The sequence below is a fragment of the Scyliorhinus canicula genome, chromosome 2 (assembly GCF_902713615.1).
Source record: "Scyliorhinus canicula chromosome 2, sScyCan1.1, whole genome shotgun sequence".
Taxonomy (NCBI): domain Eukaryota; kingdom Metazoa; phylum Chordata; class Chondrichthyes; order Carcharhiniformes; family Scyliorhinidae; genus Scyliorhinus; species Scyliorhinus canicula.
The window spans coordinates 35,825,933-35,848,025 of NC_052147.1; the positions used below are offsets into that span (position 1 = coordinate 35,825,933).

The 22,093-nt window shown below is 45.0% G+C and overlaps 1 protein-coding gene across 3 annotated transcripts in view; it reads right to left on the reverse strand.

The window, feature by feature from the left end:
- ptpn21 (protein tyrosine phosphatase non-receptor type 21) overlaps positions 1-22,093 on the reverse strand; it is a 103,883-nt gene that overhangs the window by 37,808 nt on the left and 43,982 nt on the right. For all 3 annotated transcript variants that reach the window (XM_038776060.1, XM_038776070.1, XM_038776076.1), the window contains 3 exons: positions 16,094-16,182; positions 10,121-10,208; positions 6,111-6,193 (listed from right to left, as the gene is read on the reverse strand). In XM_038776060.1, coding sequence (XP_038631988.1) covers positions 6,111-6,193; positions 10,121-10,208; positions 16,094-16,182 — 260 coding nt within the window. The remainder of the gene's footprint in view (positions 1-6,110; positions 6,194-10,120; positions 10,209-16,093; positions 16,183-22,093) is intronic.

The following is a 22,093-nucleotide window of genomic DNA, read 5'->3' on the forward strand; positions in this document are numbered from 1 at the left end:
GGCCGACGTTGTGTCCTTTGCTTCCCTGATAGCCCGGTGACGGATACTGTTGGCCTGTAGGGACTCAAAGCCCCCAAAGACCGAAGTATGGCTGTCGGACATGGCAAGCTCTCTCGGCTTGGAAAAAAATCAAGTTCGCCGTACGAGGATCACAAGCAAGTTATCAGAGATAACTAATGCCAAGGGTGGAGGGTAGCGCAGTGGTTAGCACTGCTGCCTCACGGCACCGACGACGTCCCCGGCCCCAGGCCACTGTCCATGTGGAGTTTGCACATTCTCCCTGTGTCTGCGGAATGTGTTGCAGGGGAGGGCCAGAAAACTGCCCAATTTTCCAGCAAAGGGAACTGAACACTTGTGCTCCAGAAATTGCTGTTTTCCTACTCAAGCTGTTCCAGTATAGTTACAACACTGGCATCTATTGGCAATGTGGAAAATTATCCAGGTATGTCCTGTATGCAAAATGGGGGTCAAATGCAATTACCACCTGTCAGTCTACTCGCAACCATGCAATCAAGTGCACATGTTTAACAATAACCTGTTGAGTGATTCTCAGTTTAAGCTCCACAAGGGCTTTTGATCTTATTACAACCTTGGGTCAAACATAAACAAAAGAGTGAACCCCAGAGGCGAGGTTAGACTGACTGTCCTTTTTTTAAAATAAATTTAGAGTACCCAATTATTTTTTCCAATTTGGCGTAGCCAATCCACCTATCCTGCACATCTTTGGGTTGTGGGGGTGAAACCCACGCAGACACGGGGAGAATGTGCAAACTCCTCACGGACAGTGACCCAGGGCTGGGATTCGAACCCGGGTCTTCAGCGCCGTAGGCAGCAATACTAACCACTGTGCCACGACTGACTGTCCTTGACACCAAGGCAGCCTTTGACAGAGTGTGGCATCAAGCTGTTCTAGCAAAAACGGAGCGAAGCTCCCCGCTGGCTGGAGTCATACCTGACACAAAGGAAGGTGGTTGCGGTTGTTGGAGGTCTGTCATCTCAGCTCCAGGACATCACTGCAGGAGTTCCTCAGGATAGTGCCCTAGGCCCAATCATCTTCAGCTGATTCATCAATGACCTTCCCACCATTAGAAGGTCAAACGTGGGAACGTATGCTGATGATTGCGTGTTTAGTACCATTTGTTACCCCGAGATACTGAAGCAATCCATGTCTGCCTGTAGCAAGACCTGGACAAATTCCCATTTCAGCCTCCCTGAACAGGCGTCAGAATGTGGCGACTAGGGGCTTTTCCAGTAACTTCATTTGAAGCCTACTTGTGACAATAAGCGATTTTCATTTCATTTCATTGAGGATGTGACAAGACACATTGATGAAGGTTGGGCAGTGGATGTGGTGTATATGGATTTCAGTAAGGCATTTGATAAGGTTCCTCATGATAGGCTCATTCAGAAAGTTAGGGGGCATGGGCTACAGGGAAATTTGGCTGTCTGGATACAGTATTCCCCCTGGAGGTCGGTGACCAGTGGTGTCCTGCAGGAATCTGTTCTGGGACCTCTGCTCTTTGTGGTTTTCATAAATGACTTGGATGAGGAAATGGAAGGGGGGGAAGCAAGTTTGCCGATGACCCAAAGGTTGGGGGAGTTGTAGTGTTGAGGGCTGTTGCAGGTTACAACAGGACATTGACTGGATGCAGAGCTCGGCTGAGAAGTGGCAGGTGGAGTTCAACCTAGATAAATGTGAAGTGATTCATTTTGGAAGGTCGAATTTGAATGCTGAATATAGGGTTAAAGGCTTGATTCTTGGAAGTGTGGAGAAACGGAGGGATCTCAGGGTCCACGTACATAGATCCCTCAAAGTTGCCACCCAGGTTGATAGGGTTGTTAATAAGGCCTCTGGTGTGTTGGCTTTCATTAACAGGGGGATTGAGTTTAAGAGCCACAAGGGTTTTGCTGCAGCTTTATAAAACCCTGGTTGGACCACACTTGGAATATTGCGTCCAGTTCTGGTCGCCTCATTATAGGAAGGATGTGGATGCTTTGGAGAGGGTACAGAGGAGATTTACCATGATGCTGGACTGGAGGGCATGTCTTATGAAGAAAGGTTGAGGGAGCTAGGGCTTTTCTCACTGGAGCGAAGAAGGAAGCGAGGTGACTTAATCGAGATGTACAAGGTGATGAGAGGCATGGATAGAATGGATAGCCAGAGACTTTTCCCCAGGGCAGAAATGGCTGTCATGAGGGGACATAATTTTTAGGTGATTGGAAGAAGGTATAGGGGAGATGTCAGAGGTCGGTTCTTTACACAGAGTGGTGGATGCGTGGAATGCACTGCCAGCAGAGGTGGTGGAGTTAGAGTCATTAGGGACATTTAAGCAACTCTTGGACAGGTACATGGACAGCATTAAATTGAAGGGGTGTAGATTAGGTTGATCTTGGATTAGGATAAATGGTCGGCCCAACATCGTGGGCCAAAGGGCCTGTACTGTGCTATGTTCTACCATTTGTGCCACACAAGGAAATAGCCATCTTTAATAGCAGAGAAGGAAATAGCCATCTTCAATAGCAGAGAATCTAACTATTGCCCCTTGACATTACAATCATGGAACCTCCCATATTCACATCCTGGGAGCAACCACTGACCAGAAACTGAACTGGAATAAGTGTAGAACTACTGTGGTTGCAAGAGCAGGTCAGGGGCTAGGAATCTTGTGCAAGTAACTCCCCTCCTGATTCCCCAAAGCTCATCGACCAACTACAAGGCATGAGTCAAGGTGGCACTGGAGGGGCCAGCAGTTGGGGAGGTGGGCCTTCCGAACTTGTATTATTACTGGACGGTGAACGCGGAGAAGGTGTGGGGCTGGAGTAGGGAAGCGGAGGCTTTATGGGTGAGGATGGAAGCGATTCTTGTAGGGGGTCGGAGTTGTGGGCGCTGGCACCGCTTTAATTTGTCCTGTGGTGGTTGCTGCATTGAAGATTTGGAGGCAATTTCGACAGCACTTTAGGTTGGGAGCAGGGTAAAGGCCAATGCCGATCCGGGGAGAAATCATGGATTTGCATCGGGGAGGATGGATGCAAAGAAAGGGGTGAAGGAGATGAAGGATGTGTTTTTGGAGAGGTGGTTTTGCAAGGTTGGAGGGGGAAGTTTGGGTTGCTGCGTGAGGAGGGTTTTCGGTATATGCAGGAGTGGGACTTTCCGAGAAAGGTATTTCCAACCTTTCTCAGAGCACCTGTTGGAGGCGCTGCTGTCAGTAATGGGGTTGGAGGGTGGAGTCGCCGTGGCTGCTTATGGGAGGATTTAGGAGGAGGAGGATAAGCCGACTATGGAGAGGGTTAAGGGGTTGGGGTTGGCACTGGAGGTGGGACTATGGTGTTGAGGTGCTGCGGAGAGTGAATGGCTCAGCCTTGTGCGCGAGGTTTGGGTTGAAGCCAAGTGATAGAGGGTACATGCGAACGGTGTGGGAGGAGTCCGCTAATCATGTGCACATGCTCTGGTCCTGCCTTGGGAGTCGTTTTCCAGCACTATATCGGCGATCCTACATATGGTTTTGGAGCCGGGTCCCCTGGGGGCTATATTCGGAGTGTCAGACTTGCCGGAGTTGCAGACAGGAAAGGGGGCAGATGTTTTAGCCTTTGCCTCGTTGATCGCTCGCAGGCAGGTTCTGTTGAGGTGCTGGTCAGCCTTTCCACCTTGTGCCTAGGCGTGGCTGGGGACCTAATGGAGTTCCATTGGTGCAGGGTTGTTTCTGTCTTGTTTTGCAAAATGTTAAAACGCTAAAAATGTGAATCAAAATATTTCACAAGGCACGAGTCTGAAATATGATGGAATGCCTGGAAGAGTGCAGCTCCAACAACACGCAAGAAGTTCGAATTCATCCAGGACAAAGCAGCCCGCTTGATTGACATCCCATCCATCACGTTAAACATTCACTCCTTCCAACACTGACATAGTGGCAGCAGTGTGTACCATTTAAAAGATGCATGGCAGGAAATCACCAAGGCCCCTTAGGCAGCATCTTCCAAACGCATGATCACTACCATCTAGAAGGACAAAGGCCGCAGATATTTCTGGCATTTGCTCTCCAAGCAACTCACCATACTTACTGGTAAATATATCACGGTTTCTTCACTGTTGTTGGGGTCAAGATCCTGGAACTCCCTCCCTAACAATGCTGTAGATACACCTACACCACAGGGACTGCAGTGGTTCAAGAAGGCAGCTCACCACTACCTTCTCAAGGGCCATTAGGGATTGACAATAAAATGCTTGCCTAGCCAGCAAAGCCCACATCACTTGAATTAATTAAAAAGGTTTTGCATCATCCACATATTTTGAAACTGTGCCTTGTACACCAAACAACATATCAAGGTCATTACACTCATCAACCACCTGTTACCTCTTTTTAAAAAAAACTCCTGCAAATGAGTTGAACACATTCTTAAATTTTTTTTACAGTACCCAATTCATTTTTTTTCCAATTCAGGGGCAATTTAGCATGGCCAATGCACCTACCCAGCACATCTTTGGGTTGCGGGGGCGAAATCCATGCAAACGCGGGGAAAATGTGCAAACTCCACACGGACAGTGACCCAGAGCCAGGATCGAACCTCAGACCTCAGTGCCGTGAGACAGCAGGGTTGAGACCACTGCACCACCGTGCTGCCCTAGTTTAACACAATTTGCCCGTAACAAATCCATGCTGTTTTTTCTTAATGAACCCTCAATTCCCCATGTGACTATTAACTTTGCCATGAATTATTTCTGGAAGCTTCACCTGCAGGTTAATCTGACTGGCCTCTAGTTGCTGGGCTTCGCTTTGCAACCTTTTTTGAACAAGGGTATAACATTTGCAATTCTCCAGCCCTCTGGAACTATCCCAGAGTCTAACGAAGATTGGAAAATTACAGCCAGTGCCTCCAAAATTGCCCTTTCACTTCCCTCAGTATCCTTGGATGGAACCCATCCAGTCTTGGTGCCTTATCAACTTGAGTCAATCCAATACAACTTCCTTATCAATTTTGAACACTTCAAGTGTCTGAATTACCTCTTCTTTCACCATGTCCTTCACAGCATCCCATTCCTTAGTTAAGCTAAATTCAAAATATTTAATACCTCAGCCATGCCCCTGATTCCAGGCCTAAGTCTCCGTTTTGGCTCATAATCAGCCCACTGATCCCACTTTATATTAGTTGCTAGCCTCTTTGTGTACGCTTTCCGTTCCTACGTCTTATGGTCTTATAGGAGTTATGGGGAGAAGGCAGGAGAATGGGGATGAGAAAAATATCAGCCATGATTGAATAGCGGAGCAGACTCAATCAGCCGTGCGCCCGAATTCTGCTCCCATGTCTTATGGTTGTCTTCTTTTACATGCTTTTTCTTTTCTCCCCTATGAACCTTTGACATGGTTCTGGCTTGTAGTGTTCATCAACACATTTCCTTCTCTGTCATTCAGAGAGCTTTAAATTTATTTGCGCTACCTTAGGACTTACACTTTTTTGGACTATATCTTGTCTGCTCCCAAACTCTCTCTTCTCTAAAGGCAGCCCATATAGTTTTGCCTATCAATCTTTGATTCCATTTGATCTGGGCTGAATCCATTCTAATTCCATTGAAGTTGGCTTCCAGTTAATTATTCTACTTTTTTAAAATAAATAAATTTAGAGTATCCAAATTTTTTTCCAATTAAGGGGCAATTTAGCGTGGCCAATCCACCAACCCTGCACATCTTTGGGTTGTGGGGGTGAGAAACCACGCAGACACGGGGAGAACGTGCAAACTCTACACACAAGACAGTGACCAGGGGCCGGAATCAATCCCGTGTCCTCAGCGCCCTAGACAGCAGTGCTAACCACTGCACCACGGTGCCGCTCAAGGTAATTATTCTTACTCTGGATTTTTTCCTTCCCCTTTTCCATAACCAACCCAAATCATATGATACATTGTCCCCAAAACGTTCCCCTACTGATGCTTAACAAAAAGCAGCAAAAAACGTTTCAAGAACCATGGAATGATAGATGAATTTTTAAACATAAGGGAAAGATAAAATAGCAGTCTGAAGTTTAATTTATGACCGTCATCTTCATCTGCCTCACTTAAAATACAATACCAGAAAATTTTGCCTGCATTATCGCTTTAATAGACGAATTATACTTACAGGTTGCAGTTTTTATTCAGACTATAAAACTTGCGCCGTGCAACACACATTCTCCATACATATTTTGATGTTTCCATATCCTCCTGCAGAAATAAAATTAAAATCAATAACAGCTTCTATAATCTCCTACTTATAAGCATAAACATTACAGAAAATTATGGAAGTAAACAGCAAAAAGATAACCTTTCAGTTGTAACCATTGTTCAAAATTGAGACCGAGAAAACTGGCAACTATTTTAGTTTGAAAAATAGAGGCGAAGGAAGAAGATCACCTGAACCACCTATGAATTGCTTATTAGAATAATCTGTGTGTACATTTTACTGGAATAGGGACTGGTGTTATGATCCCAGTTGGTGTTATAACTGGATAGGAAGATCCCAGAATGGCTCAAAAAACGGCAACTTTTACTTTTGTTTAGAGAACATGGAGGAAGAGAGTCACAAGACTGCTAATTTGGTTTAACAAGAAAAAACATTTATTACATGAAAAAATTGCATTATGATACAATATTCCTTTTGTTAACTGGCTTAACAAATACAGATTTTAAGACCAACACGGATTACAATACATCTTAAACTACAATGGTCTCAGCAATACAAAGTACCTTTAAAAACACAGATTGATTATGTCCAAACACACACTGCACCAAACACCTCCCAAAAATAATGTTTCCAAATCTCCTTTCACAACAGTGCTTTCCACCTGCCGTTTGCATTCAGAAATCCAGTCCAGGTTTTCAAAATGACACTTTTAAACAAAGCTTCTGCTCCACTCTTTACAATGGTCCAGGGTTTTCAACTCGCCCTTCAGAATTTCTGTCTTGACTGTTATACAAACTGTCACAATTGCTTTAACTATCTTTAACCCCAGACTCTGTGGAAATGGAAGTAAACGTTTGATTTACCTCCAAGTTTGCTTTCCCACTTTAGCTCAGGTTACTGCAGCTGTCTCTTTCACTCAACACTTTGATTTTCACTTAAATATTCCTGAACAATACCTTGGTCTCTGTTCTCTGAACTTCGGTCTTCTCAAATAATTATTTCTGCCCCAATTCACTGGTTATCGGGACTGTATCTGGTTCTTTGAGAAGTCTGCCTCTTTGCAGATCCCTTCTCCTGTCCAACCTTTCTTTTGGCAGAGTTGAGCGATCTTCACTCCCGGTGTATTCCTCAACTGCAATATATCCAACTAAAACTAAATACAAAAAAATCTTTCTACCTTAGAAGTCCTCCATTTGCTAAGCAACGGTCACATGATTCTGCCTTTTATTTACTCATCATGTCATAACCCTCTCTAAGCACAATAGAAGCACAGCTGCCATTGAAACCAATCCCTACACATACAAATACCGTTGTTCAACATGTATTTAACTATAGGTTTTACTCTTTCAGCACAGAAATATTAAACACACTTAAAATTATACCTGATTTCTAATGTTTACCAATAAAGATATAAATCCCTTAAAACTACCCAACACTGGCCAGTAGCATTCCTATGCATTACCAGTCATCACACCATTGCAATGCCGCGCCCTTTATGCCATTTAATTACATCATGATCGATTCATACCTCAGCTCCATTTTCCACATCAGTTGATACTCTAATCCAATAAAAATTTTCCATCTCAGTCTTGAAAATTTCAGTAAGAAGTCTTACAACACTAGGTTAAAATCCAACATGTTTGTTTCAAACACTAAAAAGAAGATCCCCTCCACTTTTGAGCCGGCAGTTTGCGGTGTCGCTGGTAGCCATGATGTGGAGATGCCGGCGTTGGACTGGGGTGAGCACAGTAAGAAGTCTTACAACACCAGGTTAAAGTCCAACATGTTTGTTTCAAACACTAGCTTTTGGAGCACTGCTCCTTCCTCAGGTGAACGAAGAGATATGTTCCAGAAACATCTATATAGACAAATTCAAAGATGCCAGACAATGCTTAGAATGCGAGCATTAGCAGGTGATTAAGTCGTTACAGTTCCAGAGATAGGGGTAACCCCAGGTTAAAGGGGTATGAATTGTCTCAAGCCAGAACAGTTGGTAGGATTTCGCAAGCCCAGGCCAGATGGTGGGGGATGAATATAATGCGACATGAATCCCAGGTCCCGGTTGAGGCCGCACTCATGTGTGCGGAACTTGGCTAAAAGTTTCTGCTCGGCGATTCTGCGTTGTCGCGCGTCCTGAAGGGTGCCTTGGAGAACGCTTACCCAGAGATCAGCGGCTGAATGCCCTTGACTGCTGAAGTGTTCCCCGACTGGAAGGGAACATTCCTGTCTGGTGATTGTCGCGCGATGTCCGTTCATTCGTTGTCGCAGCGTCTGCATGGTCTCGCCAATGTACCACGCTTCGGGGCAGCGTATAAGGTAGACAACGTTGGCCGAGTCGCACGGGTATGTACCACGTACCTGGTGGGTGGTGTTCTCACGTGTAATGGTGGTATGCATGTCGATAATCTGGCATGTCTTGCAGAGACTGCCATGGCAGGGTTGTGTGGTGTCGTGGTCACTGTTCTGAAGGCTGGGTAGTTTGCTGCAAACAATGGTTTGTTTGAGGTTGCGCGGTTGTTTGAAGGCAAGTAGTGGGGATGACGTGTTGAAGGCTGCGAAGAACATGTCGTAGTTTCTCTGCTCCGGGCAAAGTACTGGACGACAAAGGGTACTCTGTCGGTTGTGTCCAGTGTTTGTCTTCTGAGGAGGTCGGTGCGGTTTTTTGCTGTGGCGCGTTGGAACTGTCGATCGATGAGTCGAGCGCCATATCCCGTTCGTACGAGGGCATCTTTCAGCGTCTGTAAATGTCTGTTATGGTCCTCCTCATCTGAGCAGATCCTGTGTATATGGAGGGCTTGTGCATAGGGGATGGCTTCTTTAATGTGTTTAGGGTGGAAGCTGGAGAAGTGGAGCATCGTGAGGTTATCCGTGGGCTTGCGGTAAAGCGAAGTGCTGAGGTGACCGTCCTTGATGGAGTCGACTGTGTCCAAGAATGCAACTGATTTTAGAGTAAATTTCAGTTACTGCCCCTTTCCTCCCCCATTTCTTTACCTCTTCCATTTTTTTGAACTATGTACCACTCATACACTGTACGATGGGTTTGACAAAACTTTAATAATCATAGAATTTACAGTGCAGAAGGAGGCCATTGGCTCATGGAAAGAGCACCATACCCAAGGCCGACACCTCCACCCTATCCCCCATAACCCAGTAACCCCACCCAACACTAAGGGCAATTTTGGACACTAAGGGCAATTTATCATGGCCAATCCACCTAATCTGCACATCTTTGGACTGTGGGAGGAAACCTGAGCACCCGGAGGAAACCCACACAAACACGGGGAGGATGTGCAGACTCCGCACAGACAGTGACCCAAGCCGGAATTGAACCTGGACCCTGTGCTATCCACAATGCTACTGTGCTGCCCCATAAACAGTCAACCAGACTCTAAACGTTCTCTCTCCACAGATGCTGAGGTTGTCCTGCATTTTCTGTGTCGTGCCATACTCCTGAAATGGTTCCTGCATAACTGATTTTTAGCTAATGCCAAGTAACTAGGGAAATTAAGATTGAATTGATATAGATAAAATACTCTTGTTCCCTTCTTAAGTCAGTTTAGTAGAAAGGAAACAAACAGCCCTGAGATCACAACGGAGTTACAAGTTACAACCTTCAGACAATAGTACAAGTGGATGAGTCTTTTCTGAAATCAGTGCATATCTGAATTCACTTTGTTCTTGTTCCACTGCATAATATCAAACTTGTACATAGATTGGTTGAAAATAATAGTTTCGGGCAACACGGTGGTGCAGTCCCGCGCTGAGGTCCCAGGTTCAATCCCGGCTCTAGGTCACAGTCCGTGCGGAGTTTGCACATTCTCTCTGTGTTTGCGTGGGTTTCGCCCCCACAACCCAAAGATGTGCAGAGTAGGTGGATTGACCATGCTAAATCGCCCCTTATTGGAAAAAATAAATTGGATACTCTAAATTTATTTAAAAAAAGAAAATTATAGTTTCAGAGCACTCACTGTCTGGAACTGGATGGTGTCCTCTTTGTTTGCCAGTTCTAATGCAAAGAAGGATTTGTTGTGAGACAGATTGGATATATCATTCCATCTAAAAAGAGAAAGACAATTTCTTTATATAGACATTTCTTCCTCAACTGAAAGATTTTAAACATTTTTTAGCTAAATTAGTAACACTAGACTTTTCTTTTTCTAGGGGGTCGGAATTAAAGAAAGAGGAAGAGGTGATTCAGTTGGACAAGAGTATTGGTCAGACCCCATCTGGAGTACCACCTTCAGTTTGGACACTAAACATCAGGAAGGATGCATTGATCTTGGGAGGGAAAACAGTGCAGAGGCACTAGAATGATATTGCAGCTCCATCAGTTAAATTATGAGGATAGATTAAATGATCTTGGCTAGTACTCCCTCCAGTTTCAAAAGAGAAAAGGGTGATATAATTGAAGTGTTTAAAATGATAGAAATTCAATAGAGTAGATACTAGGCAACTACTTCACATGGTGGGAATCCAGAACAACAGAGCACTATATCAAATTAGAGCGTGGCTATTTAAGGGTGAAAAAGGTAGTGGAAATCTGAAAAGTCTCCAAAATGCCATGCTTCCTTGGCCAATTAATAGTTTTCAGACTCCGATAAATAAGGTATGAGGTGATTTCATTTGCGGCTTTTAAATAAGGTATGAGGTGATTTCATTTGCGGCTTTTGGGATTTTGAAAAAAATTGATCAGGTGAATAGAGAAATAAAAATGTTCTCCCTGGCGCAGGCATCTAAGAAAAGGGGACACAACAGAGCATTGCAGTTATAGAGAGAAAGCTTAGGAAACACACCTTCCTCGGAAACCTTTCCCACAGAAAACAGTAAATGCTACCTTAATTCATCTTAAATTTTAAATGTACAGTTTTTGCCAGATAAGCAAATAAAATATATGAAGTAAAGGTGGATGGAAACAGTGAAGTTGTGTCGATCCACAAATACTGTAGAACCTCTATTGGCCGAGTCCTAAGGGATTAGTTGCGACATTGGGCCTGAACTAGATACTAGGTGACAGAATCAAGAGGGAAAAAAAAAATTTGATCGCTTCCTCAACAACATATACATTTATTTTTTTGTTTAAATTTAATCATTCATGGGATGTGGGCCAGCATTTATTGCCCATTCAAAATTGCCCTTGAGAAGGTGGCGGTGAGCCATCTTCTTGAACCGCTGCAGTCCATGTGGTATAGGTACACACAAAGATTCCAGGATTTTGACCCAGCGATGCAGCATCACAGTTCCAAGTCAAGGTGGTGTGTGGCTTGTAGGGAAACTTGCAAGTGGTGATGTTCCGATGCACCTGCTAACTTTTTCCTTCTAAGTAGTAGTCAAAGGAGCCTTGGTGTGTTGCATCTTGGTTTTTAAAAATGTATTTTATTCCAAACTTTTACAAAGGTTATAAAACATAAACAATCCGGGGAGCAAACTCCCCAACACACAATTATACAGTTTGTACAAATTTCCCCCTTTTTCACTCCCCCCCTCCCCGCGACAAACAACTCTTCAAACATGGCTGAAAATTCCCCACCTTGCCTCAAAGCCCTCCGCTGAACCCCTTAATTCGTATTTGATCTTTTCCAACGTAAGAAAGTCATACAAGTCACCCAGCACCCCCCCCCCCCCCCCCCCCCCCCCGGCGGCGTTTGAACGCTATTCCAATAAACTTCTCCAATGGGCAATCAGAGGCGAAAGTCACAACATCGGACTTCCTCCCCTCCCTCAGCTCCGGTTTCATCAATATCCCAAATATTGCCACCAAAGGGTCCTGCCCAAGTTGCTCCCCGACTATCCTCGTTAGTGTCGCGAACACTCTCCGTTTCTCGCAACCACAGAACATGTGTGCATGGTTTGCTGGGCCCACTCACACTTCTCGCACCCGTCTGCCACTCCCTGGAAGAACCCACTCATTCTTGCCCAGGTCATATATAACCTGTGTACCATCTTGAAGTGCACCAGGCTCATCCTTGCGCATGAGGAACATAGAACATAACAGCGCAGTACAGGCCCTTCGGCCCTCGATGTTGCGCTGACCTGTGAAACCACTCTAAAACCCATCTACACTATTCCCTTATCATCCATATGTTTATCCAATGACCATTTAAATGCCCTGAATGTCGGCGAGTCCGCCACTGTTGCAGGCAGGGTATTCCACGCCCTTACTACTCACTGAGTAAAGAACCTACCTCTGACATCTGTCCTATATCTATCTCCCCTCAATTTAAAGCTATGTTCCCTCGTGCTAGCCATCACCATCCGAGGAAAAAGGCTCTCACTGTTCACCCTACCTAATCCTCTGATCATCTTGTATATCTCAATTAAGTCACCTCTTAACCTTCTTCGCTCTAACGAAAACAGCCTCAAGTCCCTCAGCTTTTCCTTACAAGATCTTCCCTCCATACCAGGCAACATCCTGGTAACTCTCCTCTGCACCCTTTCCAATGCTTCCACATCCTTCCTATAATGCGGCGACCAGAACTGCACGCAATACTCCAAATGCAGCTGCACCAGACTTTGTACAGCTGCAACATCATGACCTCGTGGCTCCGAAACTCAAACCCTCCACCAATAAAAGCTAACACACCTTATGCCTTCTTAACAACCCTATCAACCTGGGTGGCAACTTTCAGGGATCTATGTACATGGACACCGAGATCTCTCTGCTCATCCACACTACCAAGAATCTTACCATTAGCCCAGTACGCCATCTTCCTGTTACTCCTTCCAAAATGAATCACCTCACACGTTTCTGCATTGAACTCCATTTTCCACCTCACAGCCCAGCTCTGCAGCTTATCTATGTCTCTCTGTAACCTGCAACATCCTTCCGCACTGTCCACAACTCCACCGCCTTTAGTGTCATCTGCAAATTTACTCACCCATCCTTCTACGCCCTCCTCCAGGTCGTTTATAAAAATGACAAACAGCAGTGGCCCCAAAGTAGATCCTTGTGGTACACCACTAGTAACTGAACTCCAGTCTGAACATTTCCCATCAACCACCACCCTCTGTCTTCTTACAGCTAGCCAATTTCTGATCCAAACTGCTAAATCACCCTGAATCCCATGCCTCCGTATTTTCTGCAATAGCCTACCGTGGGGAACCTTATCAAACGCTTTACTGAAATCCATATACATCACATCAACTACTTTACCCTCATCCACCTGTTTGGTCACCTTCTCAAAGAACTCAATGAGGTTTGTGAGGCATGACCTACCCTTCACAAAACTGTGTTGACTATCCCTAATCAAATTATTCCTTTCTAGTTGATTATAAATCCTATCTCTTATAAACCTTTCCAAGACTTTGTCCACAACAGAAGTACGACACACTGGTCTATAATTACCGGGGTTGTCTCTACGCCCCTTCTTGAACAAGGGGACAACATTTGCTATCCTCCAGTCTTCTGGCATTATTCCTGTAGACAATGACGATGTAAAGATCAAAGCCAAAGGGTCAGCTATCTCCTCCCTAGCTTCCCATAGAATCCTAGGATAAATCCCATCCGGCCCAGATGGCTTATCTATTTTCACACTTTCCAGAATTGCTGACACCTCCTCCTTATGAACCTCAAGCCCTTCTAGTCTAGTAGCCTGTATCTCAGTAAGTAGCATTTACCCTTTGTAGCACCTCGCTCCACACTCCCCAGTTTATCTCTATTCCCAGATCCCCCTCCCATTTCTCCTTAATCTTCACCACCTGCTCACCTCCCTGCTCTCCCAGCCACCCAGATACGTCGCCGATCCTGCCCTCCACCTCCACGTCCACAAGCAGCAATCACTCCAACAGGGCATATCTCGGTAACCTGGAGAAACCTTTCCAAACCTTCCGTGCGAAGTCCCTTACCTGCAAGTACCTAAACTCACTTCCTCTCAGGAGCTCTGACCTCTCTTTCAGTTCCTGTATACTGGCAAATTTCTCTCCCAAATACAGATCCCTTACCCTGACCAGCTCCACTTCCTATACATGCCGTATGTATCTCCACTAGCTCGAATCCATGGTTTTCGCACAGCTGCGTCAACACCGACATCCACTCTATACTGAAATATCTCCTCAGCTGGTTACAGACCTTCACTGTGGACTGTACCACCGGGTTCTGGTATTTCCTTGGCACCAGCAGCAACGCCGCTGTCACCATTGCCCTCAGGCTGGACCCCCTACAAGATTCTTCCTCCATCCTAACCCGTTCTGCACCCTCTCCTTTCTATAATTTCTTCACCTTCTCCATGTTCTCCACCCAATAATAGTGCAGCAGCTTCGGCAACACCAATCCCCTCTTCTGTCTCTGTAACCCTTGGTACCTTCCCTGCCCACACAAAGACTGAAATAATCATATCTAGTTTCCAGAAAAAGGCCTTCGGTACAAAAATCGGAAACGTCTGGAACACGAGTAGAAACCTCAGCAAAACATTCATCTTCACCACTTGGACCCTCCCTGCCAGAGTCAGATGCAGCGCATCTCGACTCTTCAGATCCTCCCTAACCTCCTCCACCAGTTTTGTTAGATTCCACTTATGCAGCATCGCCCACTCTCTCGCTACCTGAATCCCCAGATATTTAAATCAGTCTCTGGCCATCTTGAAAGACAGCCCCCCTAGGTTGGCTCGCTGACCCAGCTCGTTCACCTTTTCCCTATTAGTTTATATTGTGAGAATGGTCTGAACTTCCCCAACAGGCCCATGATCATCCCCTTGCTCTCCAGCAAGTCGAACTGTACGTCGTCCACATATAGCGGCACCTGTGTTCCCTAGCCCCCCTCGTGATCCCTTGCCACTCTGTCGACCCCCTAAAGGCCTGAGGCTCTATTGCTTGCAGGAATAGCAGTGACGACAGTGTGCACTACCTGTGGTGCCCGGCCTCCCGACGGAGTCACGATCACATTTAACAGCCTCCTTATATTACTAGAGAGCTGCCTGTCCTTTACGAATCACGTCTGGTCCTCTGCTACCACCCCGGGACACAACCTTCCATCCTTCCTGCCACCAACTTAGCCAACACTTTCATATCTATATTTAACAGCGATATGGGCCTGTACAATCCACATTCCAACGGGTCCTTCCCCTTTTTTCGTATCAATGTGATCGTTGCCTGCGCATCGTCTCCGGCAGCCTCCTCGTCTCCAACACCTCATTAAACACCCTCAAGAGATGCGGTGCCAAGTCCGTCGCAAACTCTTCATAAAATTCCGCCGTGTAGCTATCAGGCCTCGGGGCCTTGCCCCAACTTCATACCCCTTGTACTTTCCAATACTTCCCTCAGCTCCAAGGGCTCCTCTAGCGCCTGCCTCTTCTCTTCCTCCAATTGTGTAAACTCCAGCCCTTCTAAAAAAACGGCCCATTTCCACCTCCCGGGTCCGCCTTGTACAACTCCTTATAGTATTCCCTAAATGTCTCATTTATTTTCCCCGGATCCATCACCACCTCCCCCGTCTGTCCATAACATCAATATTCCCTGGTCGTGTCCTGCCTCTGTGTTGTTGCATCTTGTAGATAACACACACTACTGCCACTGTGTGTTGGTAATGGAGGGAGTGAATATTTAAGGTAGTGGATGGCGTGCCAATCAAGTGGCTGCTTTGTCCCAGATGTTCCCAAGCTTTGGAAGTGTTGTTGAAGTGGCTACGGACGCAAAGAAGGCTTTTGACCGGGCTGACAGGATGGATGCAGGAAGGATGTTTCCCCTGGTTATTGGTGAGCAAGTGCTACTGTTACCAGTGTTGATGGCATATTTCATCTCTTTGTTAATGATTGAGAATTGACTGGGGCAGTAATTAGTGGCTGGATTGGATTTATGGACAGAACATATCCAAGCAATTATCCATCTTGGGTAGATGCCAGTGTTGCAGCTGTATTAGAACTGATAAGATAATTCACTTATGGGGTTCTATTTTAATCAGATATTTATCTCAATTATCAAATCCTTGAATGAACTGTTAATGTCCTTACTTGAAAACAGATGGGGGTCTGCCATTTTTGTGCTTCACAAAGATACCTTCCAAACAAGCACCTATATGTAGATCATTTCCTTGGCTGTCCTATAGACACAAAAGAAAAAAAGAGATCAGAAGGAAGCAGTGGCTAATAGACAAGAGTTTTTACAGCTCACATTATGCTTGAAACATATCTAAATCAGGAATTTGTGCAATGTTATACCATCATAGAAAATTTTTAAAAAAAAACTGAAATGGCAATCTTAAATTTATACAAATTGTTCTCTCATCTTTATCATCACTGGTTAAGTGGTGTTATGAAAGTAGTTTTTTTTTTTAACCCTGTCTCAAAATCTTTATTCTTCTCCCTTTGGAAGCTCATTCCCTACCTCACTGACAGGTTAGTTCACAATTTCTTCTCCAACTCCAAAACTGTTATGACTTTAAATACTGCAGATTTGTACTACTTCTAGCCAGGTCGCTATGTCACAATGCAGACAGCCTTTCACAATCACGGAATTCCAGCAATGAAACGAGGAACTCCACTGGAGTTGCAAACCAATTCCAGTATAATTATTTGCTTACAACAGTGTCCTACATAAAAATAGAGATAAAAGTAGATCAGTGGTGGGATTTTTGATAAATGCCGCGTGAGCAAAAGCAGTGAGCAGTCATTTAGTTGAGGGGAAAATGTCCTTCTAATCCAGTGAGTATTTTTCAATCTCACAGTATTCAACAAACATTTTACAAGTAATAGAATATGAACTGTGGGCAATCACCCCACTTAAATCATCAACATTGTTTATTCAAGAATTTACTGAGAAAGCTGTAATCATTTCTCACTTGTTGAAGTTGAAAGCTGTTGTGCAGGTTTCTCTGCTGTACTGTATTAATATCCCCATTAGGCATATGTTTTCCTTCATCAATTAATAAATCTGAACAAGTAGCTTTTAAGAAAGCTACTAAAAAAGCTATAAAGAAGAGTAAGATTGAGCATGAGAGTAAACTTGCTCAGAATATAAAAACAGACAGTAAAAGTTTTTACAAATATATAAAACAAAAAAGAGTGGCTAAGGTAAATATTGGTCCTTTAGAGGATGAGAAGGGAGTTTTAATAATGGGAGATGAGGAAATGGCTGAGGAACTGAACAGGTTTTTTGGGTCGGTCTTCACAGTGGAAGACACAAATAACATGCCAGCGACTGATAGAAATGAGGCTATGACAGGTGAGGACCTTGAGAGGATTGTTATCACTAAGGAGGGAGTGATGGGCAAGCTAATGGGGCTAAAGGTAGACAAGTCTCCTGGCCCTGATGGAATGCATCCCAGAGTTCTAAAAGAGATGGCTAGGGAAATTGCAGATGCACTAGTGATAATTTACCGAAATTCACTAGACTCTGGGGTGGTCCCGGATTGGAAATTAGCAAACGTGACACCACTGTTTAAAAAAGGAGGTAGGCAGAAAGCAGGAAATTATAGGCCAGTGAGCTTAACTTCGGTAGTAGGGAAGATGCTGGAATCTATCATCAAGGAAGAAATAGCGAGGCATCTGGATAGGAATTGTCCCATTGGGCAGACGCAGCGTGGGTTCATAAAGGGCAGGTCATGCCTAACTAATTTAGTGGAATTTTTTGAGGACATTACCAGTGCAGTAGATAACGGGGAGCCGATGGATGTGGTATATCTAGATTTCCAGAAAGCCTTTGACAAGGTGCCACACAAAAGGTTGCTGCATAAGATAAAGATGCATGGCATTAAGGGTAAAGTAGTAGCATGGATAGAGGATTGGTTAATTAATAGAAAGCAAAGAGTGGGGATTAATGGGTGTTTCTCTGGTTGGCAATCAGTAGATAGTGGTGTCCCTCAGGGATCCGTGTTGGGCCCACAATTGTTAACAATTTACATAGATGATTTGGAGTTGGGGACCAAGGGCAATGTGTCCAAGTTTGCAGATGACACTAAGATGAGTGGTAAAGCGAAAAGTGCAGAGGATACTGGAAGTCTGCAGAGGGATTTGGATAGGTTAAGTGAATGGGCTAGGGTCTGGCAGATGGAATACAATGTTGACAAATGTGAGGTTATCCATTTTGGTAGGAATAACAGCAAACGGGATTATTATTTAAACGATAAAATATTAAAGCATGCCACTGTGCAGAGAGACTTGGGTGTGCTAGTGCACGAGTCACAGAAGGTTGGTTTACAGGTGCAACAGGTGATTAAGAAGGCAAATGGAATTTTGTCCTTCATTGCTAGAGGGATGGAGTTTAAGACTAGGGAGGTTATGTTGCAATTGTATAAGGTGTTAGTGAGGCCACACCTGGAGTATTGTGTTCAGTTTTGGTCTGCTTACTTGAGAAAGGACGTACTGGCACAGGAGGGTGTGCAGAAGAGATTCACTAGGTTAATCCCAGAGCTGAAGGGGTTGGATTATGAGGAGAGGTTGAGTAGACTGGGACTGTACTCGTTGGAATTTAGAAGGATATGGGGGGATCTTATAGAAACACTTAAAATTATGAAGGGAATAGATAGGATAGATGCGGGCAGGTTGTTTCCACTGGCGGGTGAAAGCAGAACTAGGGGACATAGCCTTAAAATAAGGGGAAATAGATTTAGGACTGAGTTTAAGAGGAACTTCTTCACCCAAAGGGTTGTGAATCTATGGAATTCCTTGCCCAGTGAAGCAGTTGAGGCTCCTTCATTACATGTTTTTAAGGTAAAGGTAGATAGTTTTTTTGAAGAATAAAGGGATTAAGGGTTATGGTGTTCGGGCCGGAAAGTGGAGCTGAGTCCACAAAAGATCAGCCATGATCTCATTGAATGGCGGAGCAGGCTCGAGGGGCCAGATGGCCTACTCCTGCTCCTAGTTCTTATGTTCTTAAGACAGTTGTCTTGGTGCACGTTTTTTATTTTTGCCTTTGAAAATAGAATAAAGCGGTAGACATTTCATGCACTTTCCAGGAAGCAATTTACTACGATTTGGCATGAACTAGCTAACTCTCACATGTCAACACATGGAATATGCAGGTTTCAGTTCACGACACAAAGATGATGTTGGCGAAAAAATAAACTGCAACAATTAAATTAAACTCTGTAATAATGAAACATCAACAACCAATGATTCACAGTAAATAAGGAATAGATGTGTTTAATTTAATGTTTCTGTGCCTCGAAGGGTAAACCCTATAATTAGATTCATGCTGGACAAAGTTGTTTCCAAGTGTGGGAGTTGGTTAAGTTCCCACTTGTGCTGAGAGGGGGCTGCAGTGTGAAGAATAAATAGAAGTCAGTGCTTAGCAACAGGAAGCCACTTCCAGAGGGAAGGGCTTTTGTCCCAGGACAATGGGATGGCTGCGGATGGCGAAGGAGCTGGGAGGATTTACGGAAAGGATGGGTATGATGGACCTGTGGAGGTTTAAGAACCCGGGGGAGGGGGGAGAGTGAGAAGAGGTATATCGCTTTGGATACTGTTGGGGGGGACGACTTACCAGGGGTCAGCCATGGGGTACAGGTCTCTGGCACAGAGTCTGTCCCTGTTGCTCAGAAGGGAAGGGGGGAAAGGAGTAGAACATTAGTCATTGGAGACTCCATAGTTAGGGGGATAGATAGGAGATTCTGTGGGAACGAGAGAGACTCGCGGTTGGTGTGTTGCCTCCCAGGTGCCAGGGTCCGTGATGTCTCAGATCGTGTTTTCGGGATCCTTAAGGGGGAGGGGGAGCAGCTCCAAGTCGTGGTCCACATAGGTACCAACGACATAGGTAGGAAAAGGGATAGGGATGTAAGGCAGGAATTCAGGGAGCTAGGGTGGAAACTTAGAGCTAGAACAAAGAGAGTTATTATCTCTGGGTTGTTACCCGTGCCACGTGCTAGCGAGTCGAGGAATAGGGAGAGAGAGCAGTTGAACACGTGGCTGCAGGGATGGTGCAGGAGGGAGGGTTTCAGATTCCTGGACAATTGGGGCTCATTCTGGGGGAGGTGGGACCTCTACAAACGGGATGGTCTACACCTGGACCAGAGGGGTACTAATATCCTCAGGGGGAGGTTTGCTAATGCTCTTCAGGAGGGTTTAAACTAGTTCAGCTGGGAACCTGAATTGTAGCTCCAGTACACAAGAAGCTGAGAGTAGTGAGGTCATGAGTAAAGTTTCAAAGTTGCAGGAGTGTACCTGCAGGAAGGAAGGTGGTCTAAAGTGCGTCTACTTCAATGCCAGGAGCATCCGGAAAAAGGTGGGTGAGCTTGCGGCATGGGTTAGTACCTGGGACTTTGATGTTGTGGCCATTTCGGAGACATGGATAGAGCAGGGCGAGGAATGGTTGTTGCAGGTGCCGGGGTTTAGATATTTCAGTAAGTTCAAGGAAGGTGGTAAGAGAGGGGGAAGGGTGGCATTGTTAGTCAAGGACAGTATTACGGTGGCTGAGAGGACATTTGATGAGGACTCAAATTCTGAGGTAGTATGGGCTGAGTTAAGAAACAGGAAAGGAGAGGTCACCCTGTTAGGGCTTTTCTATAGGCCTCTGAAAAGTTCCAGAGATGTAGAGGAAAGGATTGCAAAGATGATTCTGGATAGGAGCGAAAATAACAGGGTAGTTGTTATGGGGGGCTTTAATTTTCCAAATATTGACCGGAAACACTATAGTTCGAGTACTTTAGATGGATCCGTTTTTGTCCAATGTGTGCAGGAGGGTTTCCTGATGCAGTATGTAGATAGGCCAACAAGAGGCGAGGCTGTATTGGATTTGGTACTGGGTAATGATTGGAGGTAGGTGAGCATTTTGGTGATAGTGACCACAGTTCGATTACGTTTACTTTAGCGATGGAAAGGGATAGGTATAAACCGCAGGGCAAGTTATTGCTGGGGGAAAGGCAATTATGATGCGATGAGGCAAGACTTAGGATGCATCGCCTGGAGAGGAAAACTGCAGGGGATGGACACAATGGAAATGTGGAGCATGTTCAAGGAACAGCTACTGCGTGTCCTTGATAAGTGTGTACCTGTTAGGCCGGGAGGAAGTGGTCGAGTGAGGGAACCATGGGTTACTAAAGCAGTTTAATCACTTGTCAAGAGGAAGAAGGAGGCTTATGTGAAGATGAGACGTGATGGTTCAGTTGGGTCGCTTGAGAGTTACAAGTTAGCTAGGAAGGCTCTAAAGAGAGAGCTAAGAAGAGCCAAGCGAGGACATGAGAAGTCTTTGGCAGGTAGGATCAAGGATAACCCTAAAGTTTTCTATAGGTATGTCAGGAATAAAAGAATGACTAAGGTAAGAGTAGGGCCAGTCAAGGACAGTAGTGGGAAGTTGTGCGTAGAGTCCGAGGAGATAGGAGAGGTGCTAAATGAGTATTTTCGTCAGTATTCACACAGGAAAAAGACAAAGTTGTCGAGGAGAATACTGAGATACAGGCTACTAGACTAGAAGGGCTTGAGGTTCATAAGGAGGAGGTGTTAGCGATTCTGGAAAGTGTGAAAATAGATAAGTCCCCTGGGCCGGATGGGATTTATCCTAGGATTCTCTGGGAAGCTAGGAAGGAGATTGCTGAGCCTTTGGCTTTGATCTTTAAGTCATCTTTGTCTACAGGAATAGTACCAGAGGACTGGAGGATAGCAAATGTTGTCCCCTTGTTCAAGGAGGGGAGTAGAGACAACCCCGGTAACTATAGACCAGTGAGCCTTACTTCTGTTGTGAGAAAAGTCTTGGAAAGGTTTATAAGAGATAGGATGTATAATCATCTGGAAAGGAATAATTTGATTAGAGATAGTCAACATGGTTTTGTGAAGGGTAGGTCGTGCCTCACAAACCTTATTGAGTTCTTCGAGAAGGTGACCAAACAGGTGGATGAGGGTAAAGCAGTTGATGTGGTGTATATGGATTTCAGTAAAGCTTTTGATAAGGTTCCCCACGGTAGGCTATTGCAGAAAATACAGAGGCATGGGATTCAGGGTGATTTAGCAGTTTGGATCAGAAATTAGCTAGCTGATACAAGACAAAGAGTGGTGGTTGATGGGAAATGCTCTGACTGGTGT